The 22,450-nt window shown below is 39.6% G+C and overlaps 1 protein-coding gene across 12 annotated transcripts in view; it reads left to right on the top strand.

Moving 5' to 3' along the window:
* The window catches only part of PHF21A (PHD finger protein 21A), a 164,007-nt gene that overhangs the window by 101,130 nt on the left and 40,427 nt on the right, over positions 1 to 22,450 (top strand). For all 12 annotated transcript variants that reach the window (XM_074336295.1, XM_074336291.1, XM_074336287.1 and 9 more), the window contains exon 6: positions 21,641 to 21,844. In XM_074336295.1, coding sequence (XP_074192396.1) covers positions 21,641 to 21,844 — 204 coding nt within the window. The remainder of the gene's footprint in view (positions 1 to 21,640; positions 21,845 to 22,450) is intronic.

The following is a 22,450-nucleotide window of genomic DNA, read 5'->3' as shown; positions in this document are numbered from 1 at the left end:
CTGGCAGGATATAGCACTCATCCACAGTAAACCTTAAGTACTATAACAAAATAAATACTTCTGTGTCATACAAACCAATATGAAGGAAAATGAGTTTCTGTTGGATAAGAGGTCAAATGAGCACGGTTCTTTAAAACTGTTATGTTGAAGGAAAGGCTATAGAATGTTCCATTATAGCCATGGATCAAATATTTTAGTTTATGAGGGGCAGCTGGATGGCTCAGTTGGTTAGAGCGCAAGCTCTCAAAAACAAGGTTGCCGGTTCTAAACCCCAACTGGACTTGGGGTTGAGCTGCTCCCTCCACAACTACGTAGATTGAAGGATAACTACTTGGAGCTGATGGGCCCTGGAGAAACACACTGTTCCCCAATGTTCCCCAATAAAATTAAAAAATAATTTCAGTTTATGAAATATCATCACTTACATGTTTTAAGTAGCTTCTAATATAATCTTAAAACAAGGACTTCCTTCTCTGCTCCCCACGCTCCAATGTCTCTTCTTTACTTTTTAAAAATTGAGGTGTAATTGCCATATAACATTATGTAGTTTTAGGTATACAACATAATGACTCGATGTTTGAATTTTTATTGAAGTATAATTGACATATTAGTTTATTATTTCTTATCTAATTAAAAATGAAATCCTTTTCCTTTGGTCAAAAGTACAATTTTTTTGCTGTGTCCGAGGCATCTCAGATTGGTTCACTTTGTTGCATAGCTGCACCGTTCATGATGTCGTGATGTCATACCTGAGAACATTGACTTGTTAAGAGCGCTTTTGCATTAGGTTCTTTGGTTTTTAGGAATATGAATATCTGATGAAATTTCTTACCAGTATGCATATTTTGGTGATTTTTACATTTTAAAATTGAAATATTTTTTTAATTTAAGTGACATGGGATAAGAAAAAGAGAAGAGAGAACTTAAATCATTGGCATATCTTTTTAATTTTCTACTTTGTGACTCCATTTAAAAAAAACACCAACTCTGTAATTTTGAAGCAGAGATTCTGAAATTACCACTTTTCTAAAAATATCACTTACAGCTGAAACTTAATATAGCTAAGCATTTTAGTTTTGGGGATGATACATATTTTCATAAAGATGTGTTTCCAAATGGAAATAGCAGTGAGGCTTCTGAAATAGGGAACCTTTCCAAAACAGGCTTGTGGTTGCCTGGGTGAAGCATATTAGGTTGCAACACTCAAAAAGGAAATCCTGGCATAGGAAGCAATTGATGAAGGGCAAATAGCCACAGAGTCTGATAAAGCTTTTAAAGGCACTTGCGTGGCCTGAGTGCAAGGCCTCGCCAGTACCTCTTAAATTAAATATCGTGTGATCCATAGTGTGCTGAGCCATGCTTGTACTTCCATCGTTGCTTCTGTTTTACATAATGCATCATTCTTATTTTTTATCTTCTGTAAGTACTAGTCATCATCCAAGTGAGAATTGCAGCCTTTTCCCACTCTGCCCTTCGTGAAAATGTCATCATAATAGTGGGCAGTAGGGCAGCTTTATGTTGTTTTAAAAATCAAGTTCATCAGCATTTTTAGACTATCAGTTTATTATTTAGTATCATTATTAGTACTAAGAATACTGAATATTTTATAACTCTAATTTTATAAAAAGATTTTTTTTTCTTTGAGGGGAGGTGAGGGATAGATAGGTATTACCCTTATTTTGTGACAGAGGAAACTAATACTGAAGAGAAGCTGAGTGATGACAGAGTCACGTAGATGGGGTGAAAGGAAAACCAGCATCCTGGTTTGTAAAGTTTTTTAGCGTTTGGCTCAAGCTCTTTCCTGCTACAGTACAGGCGCATTTTCATGGCTATTCTTGTTTAAATATACAGGCGCTCTATATATACAGAGTTTCTTTTCAAAACAAGAAGCATCTGGGTTTTTTAAAGGTTCTGCTAAAGAAATGATTCTAGTCCTGTTTTTGTAACCTTCTCCTGGCTCAGAATCTCCCAAAATAATTTTCAATGGTTTTGTGCCATTTGGGGGAAAAGAAAAAGTCACAGAAACTTAACCTGATGACGGGACTCCAAAAGCTTTAGTAAGATTTCTGCAGCAGTTACGTACTTATTAAATGAGTTCATTTTATTTGAAGTTACTTAATTTGAGCTGCATTTTAAGTAAAAAGGTACCATCGGTCTACTTTAATGTTGAAAATGTTAAGGTTTTGTTTTGGGAGCTTCCATTATTACTAGTATGAAGCTTTGGCTTTTGGGAAGAAGGGCCCTGAGTAAGTAGAGGAACCAGAGGCTCAGTGGAAGGCGTCTGGCCAGGAGCAGGGGGAGAAGGTGTCTGCACATTCTGAAATGTGTGCAGAATATGTGTGTGTTCACACACCTATGGCATTTGGGGGCGCAGGGTCCATAATTCTTCATTATGATCTTAAAGGGGTGTGGACACTCCCTCTGCCCAATGGTAAGATACAGGCTCTCAAGTCAGTTCCCTTATTAGGTTTGAATATAAAGCATTTTATTTTTCCCCTCAAATGAAGAGGACCACATGTGAATGCCTTTTTCAAAATAGTGCTTTTAAAAACTAGAAGTGTTTGCTGAGGATTGTTCTCAAATAAATCGTAATTTATAAATGGGAAAGAGATATGGGAGATTACGCTTGCATTCTGTTGTAAAATTAATAAATTTCACAAGTTGTACTAAGTACAAGTTACAGATTAGTTCCTCTCTGAAACGTTAGCCATTCCACAACTATTTTGAGGACTGAGTACTCTAGTTATGAAAGCAAGATTTAGAAACAAATCTTGACGCTGGAGCTAAGGAAAAAGTCGCTCAAAGGAGCTCAACTCACCATTAAAAGCCAGCCAGTGTGCCAGATTGTAATGATTTAAATCACTAATGAAATTCATGTTATTGGAGAGAGATTTTTTTTTTTAACATTAAGTGAAGTAGTAATTTACTAGTAGTCGAATTTAATGAAAACATTTACTCATGTAAATTGGAGCTTTATTTTTATATATTAGTTTTACTGTTTTATTTGTTTTTACTAAAAATAGTCACTTTCTCCCTGTATTTCCTCATGAAATCTTTCAGAACCACTTCTAGAAATGGCATCCTTTTGCCATAAGTATTTTGTTTTCTCCCCCATCTAGTTTTTATGAAGTAGTGCTAACTCTGCCTTAATTTGATTTGGCATCCCTGCAATTGAACATTTGTAAGTATCTTGTATTATGGCCCATCTGGGTTGTCATAGAAACCAAAGACCTCCATCCTCTTCCCTCTAGTTAAAAATGGAATGCAAACAGGGCTTCAAAGTGACGTTTTTCTAGTACGAGTGACAGCCCTGTGAAGTGCAGAACAGAAAGGTTTCTTATTGGTTTTATTCTCCCATGGCCTATCATACCAGTTAACTCTGATGCGCACAGCTTTTCTCTTGAAAATCTGGCAAGATACTAATGGAATTTTTAAAATGTACGCATCAGGGAGAAGAAAAAGAATGCATTTAATCCTCTTCCTGCTCTTTTCTTACTCAAAAATGCAGTGTTAGCTAGCAGTGTTTCTGTTTTCTTCCTCATGTTATTAGCTGGTCCGTGAAGCCGTGGGACACGTGGCAGAATCACTGATTAGTCACCACAACTGTGGCTTTCATTATCAATCTCGTTATTTATTTCTCAAGTCAGGTGAATGTGGTTTTATCTCATTAGAACCTATAGATCCATGGGCTAAGTCCTTTGCAGATTTTATTAATTAGAATAGAAATTTGTTGATATGGCCATTCTCATGGCCTTGTCATTGGACTTGATTCTAAAACATCATAGAGACCCCATTTGTAACACCTTGGTGGTCACATACCCTTGACTTTACCTTGATGGTTTTTCAACTTCCACATTCCCTTTAGCTTCTCCACCAGAAGAGTACATTACCTCTGTGATATTTCTGCTTCTAAAGAAGCTATGGTAATAAGTTCTAGTGTGTTCCTTCAGTTGTGTTAGCAAAATGTCTGAGTTCGGTGGTTAAGATTTGTTGAACTGTTAATGTAGCATTACTCAAAGTTTATAGAGTGTCAAATTCTTATTTAAACATAGGTTTTGAATTTAGAAAATGACACAAATAGTGATCTCTGACTATGAAACAAATAATGAAAAACTGACATATATGTTTCTATCCTAATAGGACTGTTTCAGAAGGGATAGATTAAAATCACTGGACAATTGCACTGCGGTTTTTGGTCCGTTTTAAGTCTACTGTTTTTCAAAAGGAAAACATTAGTCTTTAAATAACATCTGCAATTTGACTGTTAAATAGTTTCTGATAATTGTGTACTTTCTTATCTTGTGTCCCACATCTCAACTAAGGGTCATTTTCATCAGAGAATTCAGAAATATTAAGAGTATTACTGTATCTTGATGAAAGAGACTCCGTAGCTACCAGGAGAGTAGTAAGCAAGAGGTAGGGCTTAGCTGCTGTTCTATCGAAAGGTAAGAGAATATAGTTTCCAAATAACACTATATTCCTTGGCATAGAGAATAGAAGTAAATCATTTGTTTTCACAGCATAGTGTGGGAAAGGATGTGGCAGTTTCTTCATGCTAAACATGTTGCTTTCTTCTTTAAAGTTTGCTGCCTTCACTTCTCATTTGATTGGTGCTGTTTGTTGTTTTTGTTTTTTGCAAGCATCAGGCAGTTGAGAGGGTTACCATCCTAGCCTCAATTCTCCAGTCAATTTAAAAATTAGAATCTTCCTTACATCCTTATTTCCATTTATCAGTGTCTGTTTAAAAAAAGACTAGAGACGTTGCTCGTTGTTTAGTAAATGTCATATTGCTGCCAGCCTTGCAGAGGCTTGTGACTTTGCACAGAGGACTTCGACAAGTGTTTCTATTCAGCACCGCTGTGACTCATCCTCAGGAGAAAAGCTGGGAAGTCTGTGTACGTTGTAGACAGTAGGGCCTGGGACAAAATGAAATGTGATGAATTTCTTACCCACGAAGATACAGAAATTCTCATGTAGGTATCAACCCCTCTCATCCCTGTGCTGTGTCATCACCAGTTATTTTTTGCTAGTAACCAACGTAATACTTGGTTCTTTGAACTCTGTGTTTTTAGGTATACTTCTGCCCATTATCAACATAATTCTTCCTCCTGTAACCACCGGCATCATAACTGGCCGGCTCCTTCTAAATTTTACATTTTTGGGTCCTCTATAGTGACATTTTAAAATTTACTTTCTAAAAATAGACATGCATTTTAAAGTGTAGAAACAAGATAGGTAATTCTACAGTCTGTGTTCTCAAAAAACAGTCTTCTTACATGTAAAGAATAGAGCCCAATGGAAGTGCACACACGCCTTTTCATTGGGTAGATATTTATTTGCGGGACCGATAATCAACCACTAGCATCTAACCTTGCCTTACTCCATTTGTCCAAAGTAATAATTTGTAATTATCATTGATAGCCCACGTTTGTTTCTGTCTCAGAATTTTTTTCTTGGGTTTAGCATTGCTCAAAATGTACACTCTCCCAAGTTTGATCTTGTCTTCCATTTGTGGTCCTGCTTTTTCTATTTATTGTTCTCTGCTCTGTTTACATATTTTTAATTGTGCAATAATTTTGCTTGTTAATACTCTGTAAGAAACGTTACAGTTTTTTGTGGTTTTTTTTTGCGTATGTATCGTCTGTCTCTTGAAACGGCCACATAAACTTCTTAAAGAATTAAATAACTTTTTAAATATTATATGACAACAGCTAATACAATACTATATACTCTACAGATATTCAACAAACATTGTGTTCAAACCTTATATTGCCCACCACCCTATTCATGGCCCTCAAATCCTTTCAAACCTAAGATGATAGAGGGATCAACAAAATGCTGCTTTAAATGTGTGTGCTAATCACACAGATGAAACCCCATCTATGAATAAGTTGCCAATCTTTAAAACAAAGAAGACCAGAATGGTTTGTATTTGCAGTTTGTGCTCTTGTCCTCCGGGATTCAATAATCCTTTTAGCCTCTCTCCACAGTGGCACCTGTATATGCCTGGGTAGCAGGCTGATTGCTGCCGATGGTACTAAACTGTTTTGATAAGAGCAAAACTGTGCTGCCACCTTCCTCACGAGCCCAGTGTTCAGAGATGACCTGTTGGCGTGTGGACCTGTGGTGTACCATATTTTTTTGTACTAGAGCAGTAGAATAAGGTCTGACTCTAGTTGATTGAAGTGGTAGTTTTAGATCCTGATAAGAGGACCTATTGCTGGTGAGGGAGGTTGAAATTGCAGAATGAGTTTGCAGCGTGAGGCAGGTCTGCCCAGCAGCAGGTTGATTTGCACCGTGAGACAAGCCGCACACATAAACAGATGGCCCAACAATGAGTCAGAGTGACAGATCCCAAGCAGGTAGATTGGCTTTTGCCTCATTCTTAACATGGTTGTAGAGAGTGGAATTTCAGCCACTTTTCAAACGAAAAACAAGTACTTAGTGAAAGAAATTCTCTTCATTGGCAAATGAAAAATATGCCTTATTAGGTGGATCTGTCACTGGATCTGGACATTGAAAAACCAGCACTTTCGGGAGCTGCTTTCTGCAGGCGTGAGCTGGCATGTGACGTGCTCATTCAGCCTCGTTTTGCCGAACGCTTCAGCATGTGACGTGCAGCAAGAAAATGTTGAAATTACGTTTTTGATAACGGGTTTTAAAGAATTATGAACTAGTTAGTTGCAAGCACAAATCTGATATTTGGTTTAAGAAAAACATTTTTTTTTTTAAGGGACACCATGATGGTAAGTATCATAAAAACATACAGTAACCTAAGTTTGTAATGGTGTTGAGCAAAAGAAAAATAGTAACAGAAAAATCCTTCAGTTGCATACATGAAGCATAGGAAGAGGGAAGAGTGTAATAGAATTCCCAGATCTAATCATCCATCTTCAACATGTAAATGTAAACAGTCATTTCTCTGCCAAACACGGAGAAGTACTAAACATCTCATTAATTTTCAAAAACAAGATTTGCTGTAGTTTTATATCTCTAGAAGAGTGTTTTAAACGTAACATTTGATGAAGGAAATCTGTACCGCTTGAATTCCTATACTCGAATTCTCTGATCGGCAGATGACACTCCCCGTCGCCCAGCGTTCTCCGTGCATGCCTTTGCCAGAGAAAGCGAGTTCCTAACGAGGAGCGTTGTCAGGAGACCTGTTGGCCTTCCTTAGGTCACTGTGGTTAGGAATGTACCTGGAAACACAAACTACCATGGAAACCTTCCTCTGCGATGAGGAGAGGGCTGCGAATGCCGTTGGTTAAAGCAGAAGGATAAATATAGCCAGCTGCCTTTTGTTCCCCAAGTAATTGGGATCCTATTCAAGATTAATTTTGCCAGCACCTACACCCCAAATTGGCTTTCGTTTTATCTGCTCCCGCATGTAGCACCTCGCCTTTGCTCAGGGTAGAGAAAGCACTAATCTGCCTTCGTGCATATGGAAGGTAGCGTTCCGGGCACTGCATGAAAAACTCAAGGAGAATGCATTATGAATGGAATAGGTCTCTCGCTCTCCTCTCTCTCTCAAAGAGAAATTACTTATGTGATCACTGTCAAGGAGGACAGAGACAGACTTAGTGCTAGTTCTTAACCAGTTTTTTTTTTAATGAGTTACTGAGGGAACCATAAGGAGAATACTTTAATGAGTCAATTACCTTCACAACACGCAGCTTGTAGACACCAGTGCGATCTAATTGTAATATAGATCACCCTGTAAGTATCACCCTGTACGTTTAGTACATTGGGTACATTTCTTATGGGATGCCACATTATCAAAGTTTAGAAAAATAATAATAAATTTGGTTTTGATATTATTGTAAGGATCATCAGAAGATTTTCTAATCATGTTTGGTTTGAATAAGCTCCCCTCGTCTGTTTGCTGGTTTCCAGCTTTCCGTCTTCAGTTTGTTTTTGTCTACACATGTATAATCGAGCTGAATATGTGTGCCAATAAGCAGAGGAGCTGCGTTCAGCTTCTGCTTAAGTCTGCAGTATGAAAGTGTTCTTTTTGTTGCATGTGCTGGTCTTGCAGAGTCGGTAGCGCCTTATCAAATGCAGCCAGTTGGTGCTGCTGGTATGAAAGCACAGGGGAGCTCTCATGTGGAAGGTTAATGGAGTGTAATTATAAAGAAAAATGAACTGCTCAACCACTGTATCTCACTCTACCTGCACCAAGAGTGACAGTGTTGTGATCTTTTATAAACCCTGGAGCAGAGGTTTAACCATCTAAAATTATGACAGTATAACTGTCACACAAACAAACACCCTGTGAAGTATAGGTATGCACCCCTGTGTAGGAAAGAGTCCTTCCTGTTACAGGGAGTCTCAGGAAAGGAGCCCCTTCAGCCCCCAAGAAAAGCTGCTTGTTAAACACTGTCGCTTCTTCTTTTCTACTCAATTTATTCCATTTTCTTTTCCCAAAGATGCTTTCTCTCCTCTGATTAGTGGCAAGGCTGACAGCCTGCACACGAGTAGGTCCATTGTACTGTATCTATCATATGACAAATATCTTGCTTTCTCCAAGCAAGTCCATCACATTTGCCCTCACAGCCCTCCTGAAATCAACTGGATTCTTTTAAAGGGGATGAAGGTGATCGTCTCTCCTCATTCTCAGCATCTATGCAGCCTGGGTTGTATTCCTACAACCTACGGTCCAGCAGGTCTTTCTCTCAGGGTCTGCCATAGCATAGCGATCACACACATTTCTGATGGACTCAAGATGGACTTAGAGCCTTATGTCCTTTGGTAGAAAATGTGACAGGAACTATTTAGGAAGGAAAATGCAGCTGGGAGGAGCAAGGACAGAGAAGGACCAAGGAGACATTCACAGGGTGTGATGACTAGACAAATCTGTGTCACTGGTGTGTCACATTGCGAGTGAATGTTGCAAAGTCGTCGTGCCACTGGAACAGCCGAAGGGTAAGCGGAGCTGGATTGCAGAGCTCGGTTGATTTAGTGCTTTTGCCAGCTCAGCACAGAGTTGGAATAAGGTTGCAGAGTGATGCACCACCAACAAAACCCCTGACATCTTGTTCTTACCAAGTCTAAAACATAACCACTCTTGGCGAGGCTGTGCAGCCTACTGAGATAAGTAAATTCAGCATCCCATACATTAAGCCTGTGGAGACTCAGCAGAAGTGATGGCTGTGTCACTTGCACAGAAGTCTTACTGAGTGAACCCTGGTCTTGTGTGACGGTGGGGGAGGGGCGGACAGGACCTCTGGCAGCAGCTCTGAGAGCGGGAAGGCTGGTTTTAAACCTCTGTGTGGTTTATAATGTTATTTCCTCAGCCCCTTTGCATGTGGTTTTTGATCACCTGGGCTCTATTTTAAAAGCAAAAAAAAAGCTGTATCGTCTTTACGGCAGTAGGATAAATCTATTAGTCAATAAAAATTTTAAACCCAGCTTTATGTTAGTGGCTGGTAAGAAAAGTTTGCAGTGATTTTACTCCCTTTAAAAACGCCCTGGAACCTAACGTTTTACCCATCTAAATGTTGCCAGCGTCCATTCCATTTATTAAATTGAAGTCATTGTCCCAGAATTGAAGTTTTTGGCTTGAGGCTGGAAGGTTAGACACAGAATCCTAAAACCGTCCATCATACTCCATAGGTGAGGAAGCACATCATTCTTTTGGCTTGGCTCCAGCGTGTGGCCCTGCTCAGCTGCCAGAGAGAGTATCTTTGATGACAGAAATACAGTCTCTGGCATTTTGGAGCCAGTTACCCAGCTCTGCGCTGTCCCTTTAAGAGCGTGCCCAGCCTTTCAAATGCTCAGAGCAGTGTATAGGAACTTCGCCCGAGAAAGGACATGATGGGTGTCCTTTGCTCCAAACCCGTCTCGAGCTGTCCGTGCCTCTTCTCTGGCTCTCTTATTTCCTACCTTAGCTGCATCCTCTGGCTCCTCTCCTACTTGACCACTTCAGTTTGTTGCACAAGTTACTCTTCTTCCTTGGCACTCAACAGCCTGTCTTTGTTTCCCAGCTGTTTACTGTATCTAGAGACTGATGTCCAGCAAAGGACGTCTCTCCCCTTGGCCCAGCTCCCCTCTCCGGGATACTCGGTATTCAGTCAGTCCATTTGGATGTCACCCAACCTCCTGTCAGCCCCAAGAGTTGGCTCAGACATACGAGCTCCAGCTCTTTGTTCAGGAAACAGAGCTTCATTCAGACTAGTTTTCCAGAGGACAGGGATTCCATATTCCAGGGCCCGTCTTGCTGTTAGGGAGCTGTGGAGCTCTGACTGGTCATCCGTCGCCACACGCCTTCGTTCCCCGTCTGAATCAATCAGTCGCCTCAATCCACCCCACACAATTGTGACACTTATTTGATAACAGAATGTGAAAATGCACAGATGTAAAGAGCTGTATAATCGGGTGATCACACCATTCGGGAAATATTTGTGGAAAAGGCTACCGTCACTTTTCCTTTAGGGTTCACTCAGAAGAATTATTAAATAATCCATATGTTTACGACATAAATTCCTTTTTTCTTAATCATATAAAGTACATGGTTTTGAAAAATCTGAGTACTCAGAAACAAGAACCAGTGAAGTGCATGAGGTGTTTCTAGTGTCCTGGTTGGATTCCAAATCTGATGATTACATTTTGCTCACTAGAATTCCCTGGGCACCTTCAACAAGGTAGTTTTCATTTTTCTGACCTCTACAACGCGGCTGTTTAAACAGCTGCTTTCGTTAGCCCTGGAGACAGCTACAGTTCAGTGATAGAGAAACTGATTCCAGTTCATTTTTGCGTCAGTGTTACGCGATGGGGAGGGGCTTAAGTTATCTGTGTGCTTTAAGCTGTTTTGATAAACCTGTCACAATTATGGGCATATTATTACTGAAATGTTCATTTTTTACTGTTATATTTGAATATATAGTTCTCTGTCTCCCTTGTATTGTCAGATACTTTATCCATCGATCACTTGCTTTTTATGTCTGTTTCTCCCCACTAAAAGTCACGTCCAAGCCTTTTCACAGTAGTAAAATTTTGATCAACCAGAAAGCCATTTTAATTTTCTGGTTAACTGAAATCCTTTTTGACTCACCTCCTATTGTTAAAAAATTTTCTAAGTAGTGGTTGATTCCTCTCCTAGTAACTACAGTTCAGTGAATGTAATTACTATCTAGGTGTTGAAAACTGGTAACCTGTGGGCTTAATCTAACCAGCAAAGATATTCTGTTTGATTTCGAATGTTAAATGCATTTCTCACGTTAGTGCCTTAGACAGAGCACTCCCTTGCCACTTGACCTTCGTCCCCATCACTCCTGTTATCTCAGAGCTGGCCACCTTCATTCACAGATGTTACCTGCCTGAACCCTGCTCATGTGAATTTTCAAGCCCTGAATGAAACCATTTTTAATGGTTTAGTTTCTTTGTAGTATATCAGACGCATCATTCTGAGCATTAGTTTTCTGTGTACAATACTTATTTATAGAGGTAGAAAGTGTCGATCAAGAGATTGTACGCTTGCCATTCCGAGATTCATAGAATTTTAAGCAGAAGAGAATGCTGGAGACATGAGTGGAGAAGCTGAGGCCAAGATCAGGTAAATCATTTACCCAAGGTCACAAACCTGGCTTAATAACAGGTGTATGAGAGGAGAACCCAGATTTCTTGACCCTTTTTTTTTTTTTATTTCTACTGTATAATACTGCCTCTCTACTTATTTTTCCTAAAAGCAGAATGGGTGTGTGTGTGTTTAAAATTTTTTCCTAGGTGCTTTTGTGGTTTGCTAATCGTATGTAGTATATAGGTGGCAGGGAGGAGGACATGGAATTAGATATCAGAAACTAGAACTATTAAGTCTCACTCTACCTGACTTGTGATCTAGGTCAAATCACTTAGATCCTCAAAACCTCATTGTCGTAGGTGGCACGTAACATATCCGATATTATTGCTGTTCTTTTTATTGTAACCATTACAGAACTCACCAGCTGCCACATAAATTGTATCTAAAAGTCACAAGAACTACTGTGGTACCTTCAGACAATGGAATATTATTTAGCCCTAAAAAGAAATGAACTATTAAGCCATGAAAAGACATGGAGGAACTTGAAAATGCATATGACCAAGTGAAAGAAGCCAATCTGAAAAGGCTGCCTACTGTATGATTCCTGCTATGTCACATTCTGGAAAAGGGAAAATTATGGAGATAGTAAAATGATCAGTGGTTGCCAGGGGCCGCCCCCCAAAATTACGTTTTTAAGTATCAGAGTTTGTTATTCAGGATGAATAGGCAGAGCACAGAGAATTTTTAGGGCAGTGAAATATTCCATATACTACTACAATAATGGATATATGTCATTATATACATTTGTCAAAACACATAGAACGTGTAACATTAAGAGGTAACCCTAGTGTAAACTATGGATTTGGGCTGATAATGATGTTTCATGTAGGTTCTTCATCAGTTTTAACAAATGTACCATTTGTGGGGATTTGGTAGTGAGGGAGGCTGTGGGATCAGCAGCTAGGGGCGATACTGGAAGTCTCCATTCTTTCCACTCAATTTTACTGGGAACTGAAAACTGCTCTAAAAAATAAAGTCTGGTTTAAAAAAAAAAATCAAGGGACTGATCTTATGTTTAGTTCAGTGTCCTTTAATGAACCTGCATCTCAGGAATTATGTTGATGGGGGAACTGGAGAACAGTATAGTAGAAGAGTGAGCTACCCTTCACTGCTAAGAAATAAGCTCAAAGAAGATAAAAATAACAAGTCATTTTTACTGCGGTCATTTCATCTTTTCTAAAACTTGGGGAGAGAGAGAGTATAAAGACTTTAAATATTCATATAGAGATTTGTCGATTGGATTTAGTGATTTTCATAGCCTGTGAAAAATGGTTTTCTTCACACTTGAGATTTAATAAAATGCTTAAATTTTTAACCAAATGTTTTTTATTCATTAAGAGATTATTCATGCTTTCTTCTATATTGCTGAATCTCTATCTCTCTTGAATAAAATTTCTAGTACTGACAATTTAAAACAAAAAAGCAAACCTGCTCTAAAATTCCGAAAAATGAGTTCAGGTTTCTTCTGTCTCTGATGCAGAAAACCCAGACTAAATACAGAGTAGTACAAATCATTCTTTGTCACGTGTCTTGGAAGATTCAACCCCTTGAAGTTACCCATCCCTGATCTTGGCATCCTACTGGAGGTGACAGAATTGCTCCCTCTGTGTTGTTTTATGTGGGGTCTTGTCAAAAAGTAAATTTGTAACATTGTTCATTTTTCTCTTCAAGTGATTGTAAAAATTCTTCCTGATAAACTACTCAACTAGTGAATACTTTAAAAGAAAGAGATACTCATTCAGTAGCTTTGGAATCTTTTAAAATCTGTGTGTTGATGCTGTTACAGTAGGTGATCAAAAATTATGTGGGGTTTTTTTTTGTTTTTTTGGTTTTTAATTGGGGAATATTGGGAACAGTATGTTTTCTAGGGCCCATCAGCTCCAAGTTGTTGTCCTTCAATCTAGTTGTGGAGGGTGCAGCTCAGCTCCAAGTCCAGTCACCATTTTCAATCTTTAGTTGCAGGGGGCACAGCTCACCATCCCATATGGGAATTGAACCGGCAACCCTGTGGTTCAGAGCTTGTGCTGTAACCAACTGAGCCATCCGGCCGCCCCCCAAAATTATGTTTTTAAATCAAGAGTTTGTTATTCAGGATGTACTTTTGTTAAAATACTTCCCAATTCAAAATGTCAGTGTTTCATGATTTGTAAGACTTACTTTTGTTTAAATGTAAGGAAAATACTACATTTCACCTTAGAATATTTTCTACCTAATGTATCCTGCCTTACACAGATACTGTTCTAATGTATTGTCTGTCTTTTTTCTTTTAAGAAAAAACTGTAGAATTGAGGATTGTTAAAAAGGTATCCTCACCTTTGAAAAGGATTGATCCGTGTCTTAGTACATGTGTTCTGTGTAGAATTGGTTAACTATTATATTTTTGTCTTTCAGCATCTGATTCTATCTTGTGTTTCTGTGAAAAGAGGGCTTCCTACATTATCTTAAATTGTGCCCAGGGCTTGGAGTAGGCAAAACAATCTGTTTTATCTGAGCAGTGTTCCATAAAATGGTAGGGGTTTTGGTTGTGTTCCTGTCTTTCCCTCCCCCCATTTTAGGATCATTACTGCGCAGGGACAGCTACTATGCAGCCATTTCCAATCGTAGTTCTTCTGTGAGGAAAACCCCAGCAACTTCGGGCAGAGCAATAAGAGAATTTCTGTATAGGACAACTGCCATTAACAAGACCATGCTGCCTTCTAAGTTGTGGGGTGTAGAGCATGGAATGATGAATGACAAGCCGATGGTGTGCGCAGGTCTGTAACAGATAGTTACAGAGGGGCATGCATTTTGCTGAACTGAAGCATAATTTACAAATTAATAGCCTCCGTGTCATATCCATTGTGTGGTATAAACACAATGATTCAGGCACTTTTTTATATTAGCAAGCAGCTAAATTATACAGATTATAAATGGTTCTTATGTTTTTTTCCTGCTGTCCTCATTACCATATCTAGGGTCTTGGCTGGGTCAGGTTACATTTAAATTGGACATCTATTTTATGCATTCGGAATATGGCCCTGAACCACTGTAGAGGTATAAGAAATCTGGGCTGTACCTCAAGTTCTACGTGGGGAAGTACATTCCCTAATGTGTTTGATTTCTGAGATAAAAAGGCAACAGGTGGCATTCTCTTTCTTAATCATGTACTTTGGGCAGTTCTCATTTTAAAAAGTTTGAACTAACATAAAAATATTTGACTAGATGTTGAAAAATCAAGTGATTGAAATACAATTGACATTGGAAATAAAAGTTGCATTAGTTAGCTCTAGCTCTGTGTTAAAAATTCATACTAGACTAATTGTATTAGTCATTGGTTACCATCCCTTACTTTCATATTGCCCTCAACTGTTTCCTAAGCATTCCCTACCATTACTTCCTTTGATCCTCAACATTTTTCTGAAGTAGGCAGGACAGTGTAGCTTAGGGCTTCAAAGAGATGTAGAGAACTTAAATGTAAGCCAACTGGGTTCTGCGTTTTGGCTCTTTTGGTCATTATATTACAACTACCATTCCCAGCATGCAGTGCTCTTTTTTAGTCTATATGTGTGTTTTTACTGTGTTGCCCTAGCATATGGGTATGCTACATATTGGAGAACTGTTATTCTCCAGGGGTCACATCTCTCTTGTGTACAATAGCTACACACTTTCTTTTCTATGCAAGCTAAAGGCAGCCCCAGGTTCTTAGCCAGGTCCCTGGGTTTAGGTAGAGTTTGACTGTAGCAGTCCTAGCAGTCTTATAGTCATGCATAAGGGGTTGGAGGAAGCTGGGGTTGAATTTACCTATTAGAGCGTGAATAAACTGAATAAGAAGAATGTAAACTGCATTTCAATCAGGCTATCAAAAAAGGTCTAATCTCCTCTGGAGGTGGAATATACATCCCACTGATATGAATAAAAGTCTGTTCTGTGGAGATGGGATGTAAAACCTGTTGATGTAAGAGTGTGTGTGTGTGTGTGTGTGTGTGTGTGTCTGTGTTTTTAAAGAAGTGTAAACCCCAAAGAATATTTTTTTACTTAAAAAGGAAAGCCAAAGTCTAATCCGTACCATGACATAATGCGTTCCCCACCATCTGTTAAGCATCTATGTAGAGAATTTTGAACTTTATTTAAAAAACAAAACAAAAGCAAACTCTGATAATTCCAACTGCTACTGTTCCTTAATTCATTTATATTGTACTCTACAAATTCCATGACACGTTGCAGAACTATAAAATAATTATCTATGTTCCTAACTCTGTAAGACCAAACAAATCCTGTTTACTTGACAGCATACATATACAGCTGACTGTGTAAGATGAGGCTGTAGATACTGCTTCTGTCAAACAGGTGGTGTTTTTAAAGGGTGTATCCCTTTTTTAAAGGTTTAAAAAGGTTAGAAGCCATTTGCTAATTCTACCCCTGAAACTGAATATTGGACAGTTTGGGGGAAACCTAGTGCCTTATAAAATGAGTAACGCACAATTATTTTTAGCTAAGTCTATATTTTTAGCTGCTGCCACCAATATTCCTCCTTTTCCTCTTCTGTCAGGATTCCGTCCTTCGTGTCTCCCCTGGAACATTCCCTCTAATAACTTCAGTGCAGCTCCTCCCATTGAGTTCCACTTATTGCATTAAGAAGGAGCTTATTTTGAGTTTATTGCTTCTTTTCCCTGTGTCTTAGTTCATAAAGTGGTGGAATCGTCACTTAATTTAATAACACATACCTTTTACTTTGGATTGTAATTTTTGTCATTGTTACGCCAGTCACTCAAACCCTATTCGTTAGAGGATAATTATGTGGCAGAATTCTGAAGACTGTCATCATATCTCCTTCCTGCCTCTTCAGCGATGAATATTGGTGTTACTTATAAATGCAGTGATTGAATTTCAGTTAGATAATAGAAAGTTTTTATTTCTTCTTAAGTATTATAAATTGTGACTTCATCAGCGAATGTAAATTTCTCCATGTTAGTTTTTCTACCCACAAAAGTTTTGATTTCTCTGATTTCATTTGAGTAATTGGTGAGTCTGAAGACCTGGAAAATTTTTTCATACCATCTTTAGGTATGAAGATGGGTAAGATTTGTTCTTGACTTTCTCGATTTGTGAAAAGCTTTGTCTCTTATCTGCCTCTGGTATGAAGGGTGAAGGTTATATTTTCAGATTAGATGGTTGATTCATGGAGGAAAAATGAGATAAATTTTTAGGGCAACACTGTGTAAGTCTGAGTGGGTGTGACCCTCTCATGATTGATATAAAACAGATAATGCCGACTAGAACACAAACAAGTTGAGTGACTGTAGCACCAACAGTATAGCAGAGACTTGAAGCCCCGACAAATAGGAGGGCAGGGCCTTATGCCTGGAATTGCTTTAGAGAGAAGCTTTCTAAAATGGATGTGAGAGTTTGATAGAAATAAACAGGTGGCTTGGTTGGAGGGGTGGGGGCTGTCCTTCCAACTCTCCATCTTTATTCTGTGTTGACCAAAGCCATGGACGGACCTTGGAGTGATTGACTTAGGAGAAAAAGAACCTGATTTTCTGTTGAATTGGACCTATAAACTTCTGTATTTTTCTTTTTCTTTTGTTTTAAACATTAGCAATTTTGCCAACAGCATAAAGCTGGTGCTAAATATCCAATTTTTTTTTTTTTTTAAGATTTTATTGGGGAAGAGGAACAGGACTTTATTGGGGAACAGTGTGCACTTTCAGGACTTTTCTCCAAGTCAAGTTGTTGTCCTTTCAATCTTAGTTGTGGAGGGCGCAGCTCAGCTCCAGGTCCAGTTCCCGTTACTAGTTGCAGGGGGCACAGCCCACCATCCCTTGTGGGAGTCGAACTGGCAACCTTGTGGTTGAGAGCCCGCACTCCAACCAACTGAGCCATCCCGGAGCTCAGCAGCAGCTCAGCTCAAGGTGCCATGTTCAATCTTAGTTGCAGGGGGCAGAGCCCACCATCCCTTGCGGGACTCGAGGAATTGAACTGGCAACCTTGTGGTTGAGAGCCCACTGGCCCATGTGGGAATCGAACCGGCAGCCTTAGGAGTTAGGAGCACGGAGCTCTAACCGCCTGAGCCACTGGCCAGCCCTGTATTTTTCTTTAGGCTCTATCTTCCCCCTCTCCTTTCTTCCGCCTCCCCCCGCCCCCACCCCGGTTCAAGCCGTTGTTTCTCAGTCTAGTTGTAGGACACAGCTGCCTGGCTCATGCTGGTATTAGGAGCCTTGCGCTCCCCCCGGCTGAGGCAGTCGGTCGCCAGTCCTCACAGAGCACGGCAGCCCACAGCATCACATAGCAGTTCACGGCAGCCCAGCCCCAGGGAGAGCTGTTGTTCACAATCTTAGCTGTAGAGGACGCAGCTCACTGGCCCATGTAGGAATCGAACCGGTGACCTCGGCATTAGGAGCTCGGCGCTCTAACCACCTGAGCCACCAGGCTCTTTGGGCTCTATCTTGCTGTCGTGTATACGTGTTGATAATATCACTGAATGTCACAATATTGATCACCATGACTACCTGTCTCAGAAACTGACTTGAAGTGTCAGAGGCTCTGTGAACTCTTCTGCCTGGACAAGCCCTGATGAAACCTAGTGATGTGACTGTCACGGGAATCTGAGGCCTGGAATCATGCTGGGTTTATGGAGTTCTTGACAGATGGATCGAAGGGGGCGGTACTAGCCATTCTGGACACCTGGCACGTTGGCCTGTTGTCTATAGAAAAATATATTAAGGATAGAAAGTGATAAGTTATTAACTTTTCTCCCTTCGGCCTTCATTCTTTCCAGTTTTTCTCTTTCATTTTCTTCATTTTTCCCCCCTTTTAATTCTCATTAACATATTAGTGAATGACGGATGGCAAAGCTTCAGGATAACGTTCCATGATAATTAGCTACATTTAAAGGGCTCCTTTATATGTGATGACATTGAAAATATCAAAATGTTTGTGTCAACATAACCTTCATTAATGACCAGCAGAAGTTGATTTCTTTGTTTAAAACACACAATAGCATTAAGTTGGTGCAAAATAATTGTAGTTTAAAAGATTAAAAATAATTGCAAAGACAGCAATTACTTTTGCACCAATCTAATAAAAGCATTATGCTCACTTTCTGTGGAGACGGGAGGATATGTAACAGCTTTGCTCGGAGGATACCACACAGCTGAGATTTACGAAATATTACAGCTGTGTTCTCTCACTGCCACCCAGAACTAGTACTGACCCAGACCAGGATCCTGCTGGAGTTCGTGTGACTTTTGCCAAGACTGAACTAGAACAAGAGTGGATTGTGGGACTTAGAACAGCCAACAAATACACTCAACAACTCTCCTTCATTCGCCAGTCCTTAAAAGAATGTGCAGGGCCTCTGCAGAGTTCACCTAACTTCAGATCGTTGGGTGTCAAAATGCAGTGATAAATATTTAAGTTACAGAAGGCATCAGTGCTTCCCCCAAACCTTGATTTCTTCAAAAAGAATTTCACAGACATGCGCAGTGCACAACTACATGCTTGGAATTCTTCTAATCTTCTCATAAACACTGCAAGGATTGCAGGGGCAATGCATTTCTGAGCAGTGCTCTGAAATATACCAGACCCTGCTTCTAAAGAAAACTACCCAGCTCTTCTGATCTGACCCGGGTCCAATCTGCACAGCTCTCTCTTCTTTTCCCTTTTTTTTTTCCCTCCTCTCAAGGACTAATGGAAGTTTGCAAATATTTTGAACCTCCCTCCCCCCTCAGGTTCCACAAGCTTTGTTTTCAGGCCCTGGGGAAGGAACAGTTGTGAATGCAATGTGACTCACTGACTCCCACTTTCCAGATTCTGGTTCTGATTGGTCGTCACCTGCTCCAGCCATAAGGCTGCAGAGTACTCTAGCCTGCATCCCTTTCTCATTCGCTCCCCTACTGTTCCCTTCTGTTGCACATCACGCTGGGAGTGGGTTCTGGGCTTTGTGTCTTGATTGTATGCAGTAGTTTACCCCAGTTAGGCACTAAGTAGGAGAGCACACTGTTATTTCCTAAGGATGGCTGTAGAGGAGAAAAATACCCTTTCACTTTGTGCCTGGTATAGTAATTATTTCGTTTCCTGTGCTGTTTTTGTTCAAAGTTTATTTTTTGGCAGGTGTCACATTTATGTTGTATTATTTCCTCCTGGTTTCTCTCCTCCTGATTTGAGCTGAGTTTTTTTCTTTTGTAAAGATTCTTGGAGTCCCTTTTTCTGACTGCTATGTTATACTTTTGCTTGTTTGTTAATGTGTTTGATTAATGCCGATCAAGATGGGGGGGGGCTGAAAGCAACTCTAAATACTTAATTGTTAAATGTCTAAATGTTCTGGCAGTTTCCAAGCAATAAAACCCACCTGTGATACTCAGAATGCTCCGTTGTACCACCGCTATTAGTTTCCCTTCTCCTGAACCATATCAGTTCAATTACTCTGCCATTTATACTTAAGAAATAGGATTTTGAAGACTTGAAAGTTAATTTTTGTAAGCATTTGATATTTTTATTAATTTACATTTTTATTATTCTGCAGATGGTTTCCAAAGACATTAGACTCTGCATCCTTTTTTTCTCTCAGTTAACTACTGAAAGAGGAAGTGTTAGCAGACTAAAGTATAGCAGACTTTTTTCCCCCAAAACTGGCTTTTATGTGATATTTTCATTGCCTAAATGGAATCAATAGTAAAAATATTTTAAAATCTCTCAAGAATATATTTTGTACTGACTAAAAGTTTTTAAAAACCCATTTTGTAAATATTTTCAGGTTCAAATATGTTAAGCAGGTAACCTACAGGTTTGGATTCTTTAGAGAATATGTACAGTGAAGTTGGTTAGAATCATCAGCAGGAATTTGAAAATCGACCTGGCCCTTTGATTTCACTTAACTCTTTATTGAAAGATCATCATGTACATCTTTTTCTCCATTCATAATCTGTATTAGAAAATCACAGGCTATTTTTATCAGAAATAACAAAGCTCAGCTGGCGAGCTCACTTGAAAGTGTGTGGGAGGAGTGAGTGCCGCTTATACTTTCTTCCAGCCCTTAGGGAGGAGGGTCAGAGCCCAAGTCTGGCCCCGAGTGGTTATTATACATTCTCTGAGCCATTTGCGTTCTTCGGTCCCATCACTTTACACATCATGTGAAAAGAATGAGGACATTGACTTAGGCGCAGAGTACAGTTGTGAACAAAACAAGTCCTGCCCCCACGGAGCTTACATTCTGTTGGAATGTATTATTATTGCAGTAATGAAAGTATCCAAGTACACGTTTTTCTTGGATTTGAACGAGGTCTAGAAAATTCAAGAAACCTTAATTTTAAAACGCTCATCCCATGTAATATAACTAAATCCCTCCTCTGCCTAAACAGATGTGTGCGTTCCTACAGATCCCAGCCCAGCAAAGATGTCCTGGTGATGAGTGAAAACATTTCAGTAATTTAGAACGACTATTGTTTATATGGCATATTTCTGAGATCAAGATTTCTTTGTGTAAAAGTCTGTTTGATGTTTGAATCTGGGACAGATACCATATTTGTTAATAAAAATTAGTATGGCTGGTATCTCTGTTGTCAGATGCAACAAGAAAAGTGACCATCAATGTGCCCCTCACAGTGCTGAGTACTTTCCATACAGCAGCTTGCTTGGCACTTGTATGAAGCTAAGGAGGTTATCAGTCGCCTCGTTTTGCAGAACAGGAAATTGCGCCATAGGTAGGTTAAGTAACTTGAACATCATCGTAGAGCTGGGAAGTAGCAAAACTGAAATTTGAATTGAGGCCGTCAGTCTCCAGAGCTGTGTCCACTGCTACGCTGTACTGCCCTTCCGGCCTAGCACGCTAAGCTGATGATAGTCAAGAAATCTGAGCTCTACTGTGTGACCTCCATTAGCTTTTCTTCTCATCTGTGTGCCTCAGTTTCGCTTTATACATAGAACGTTTCTTACGCCTTGGGTTTCTCTTCATTTGTCGAATCCATACATTTTAGATGTAACAAGTTCTTCATTAAAGATGGCAGAGGCATATAATTGCTGTCTGTTTCTATATAGCCAACAACAGGATTCTGGTAGATTTTATTTCTTCTTTTCTTCACTTGGCAGAAAAGAGTCGTTGAACAGCTACGGAAGAACCTGATAGTAAAGCAAGAACAACCAGACAAGTTCCAAATACAGCCATTGCCACAATCTGAAAACAAACTACAGACAGCACAGCAGCAACCACTACAGCAGCTGCAGCCGCAACAGCAGTACCACCACCACCACGCCCAGTCGGCTGCACCCTCGCCCAGTCTGACCGCTTCACAGGTAAAAGTGTGCAAGGAGATCGGGTGTGTAGAACTGGATCCTGCTTCCACTTACGTTAAGCTCAAGGAGTACGAAACAAAAGTTCCTTTGTTTACTTTTTCATACTCTAAGTGGGATAAGAATCACTTGAAATTCATTGTCAGAAGGAAATAACATTACTAAGAAGCAAAAGTTAAATGATTTCCCACTTGTCCAAAGAAGGAGATAGTCGGTGGCAAAGGAAAATCCCTTCTCTGTATTAGAACAGAAGTAAAACCTTATTTTGAATGTCTGGAAGTATTTATCTGTACTTGTTCTAAAAATCTGGGTGACTTGACTGCCTCTGGAATTGTTTTCCTGGAATTCTTAGCAATTAGGCGTGGAGATATTCCAGGATCAGGCCCCTGGGGCCAGGTAGAAAGAGGCATTTAGAAGGGTAATATATTTTTATTATTCATAGAAACAAAATATTCATGTCTTGGTCAGTATTCAAGAGAATATGAATCTGTTCTAATACAATGAAGGAAATCTGAAGCGGAAGCTACAGGTCCAAACTAGGACTAAGGAGTAGAAGCTTAATAACTCTGACTTTGTATAGCTGTGCGAATGATTTCACTGCAGTGGCCA

This window comes from Rhinolophus sinicus, linkage group LG06, assembly GCF_036562045.2.
Source record: "Rhinolophus sinicus isolate RSC01 linkage group LG06, ASM3656204v1, whole genome shotgun sequence".
Classification (NCBI taxonomy): domain Eukaryota; kingdom Metazoa; phylum Chordata; class Mammalia; order Chiroptera; family Rhinolophidae; genus Rhinolophus; species Rhinolophus sinicus.
Note: the sequence above shows the minus strand (reverse complement) of the source record. Positions and strands in the feature narration are given on the sequence as shown.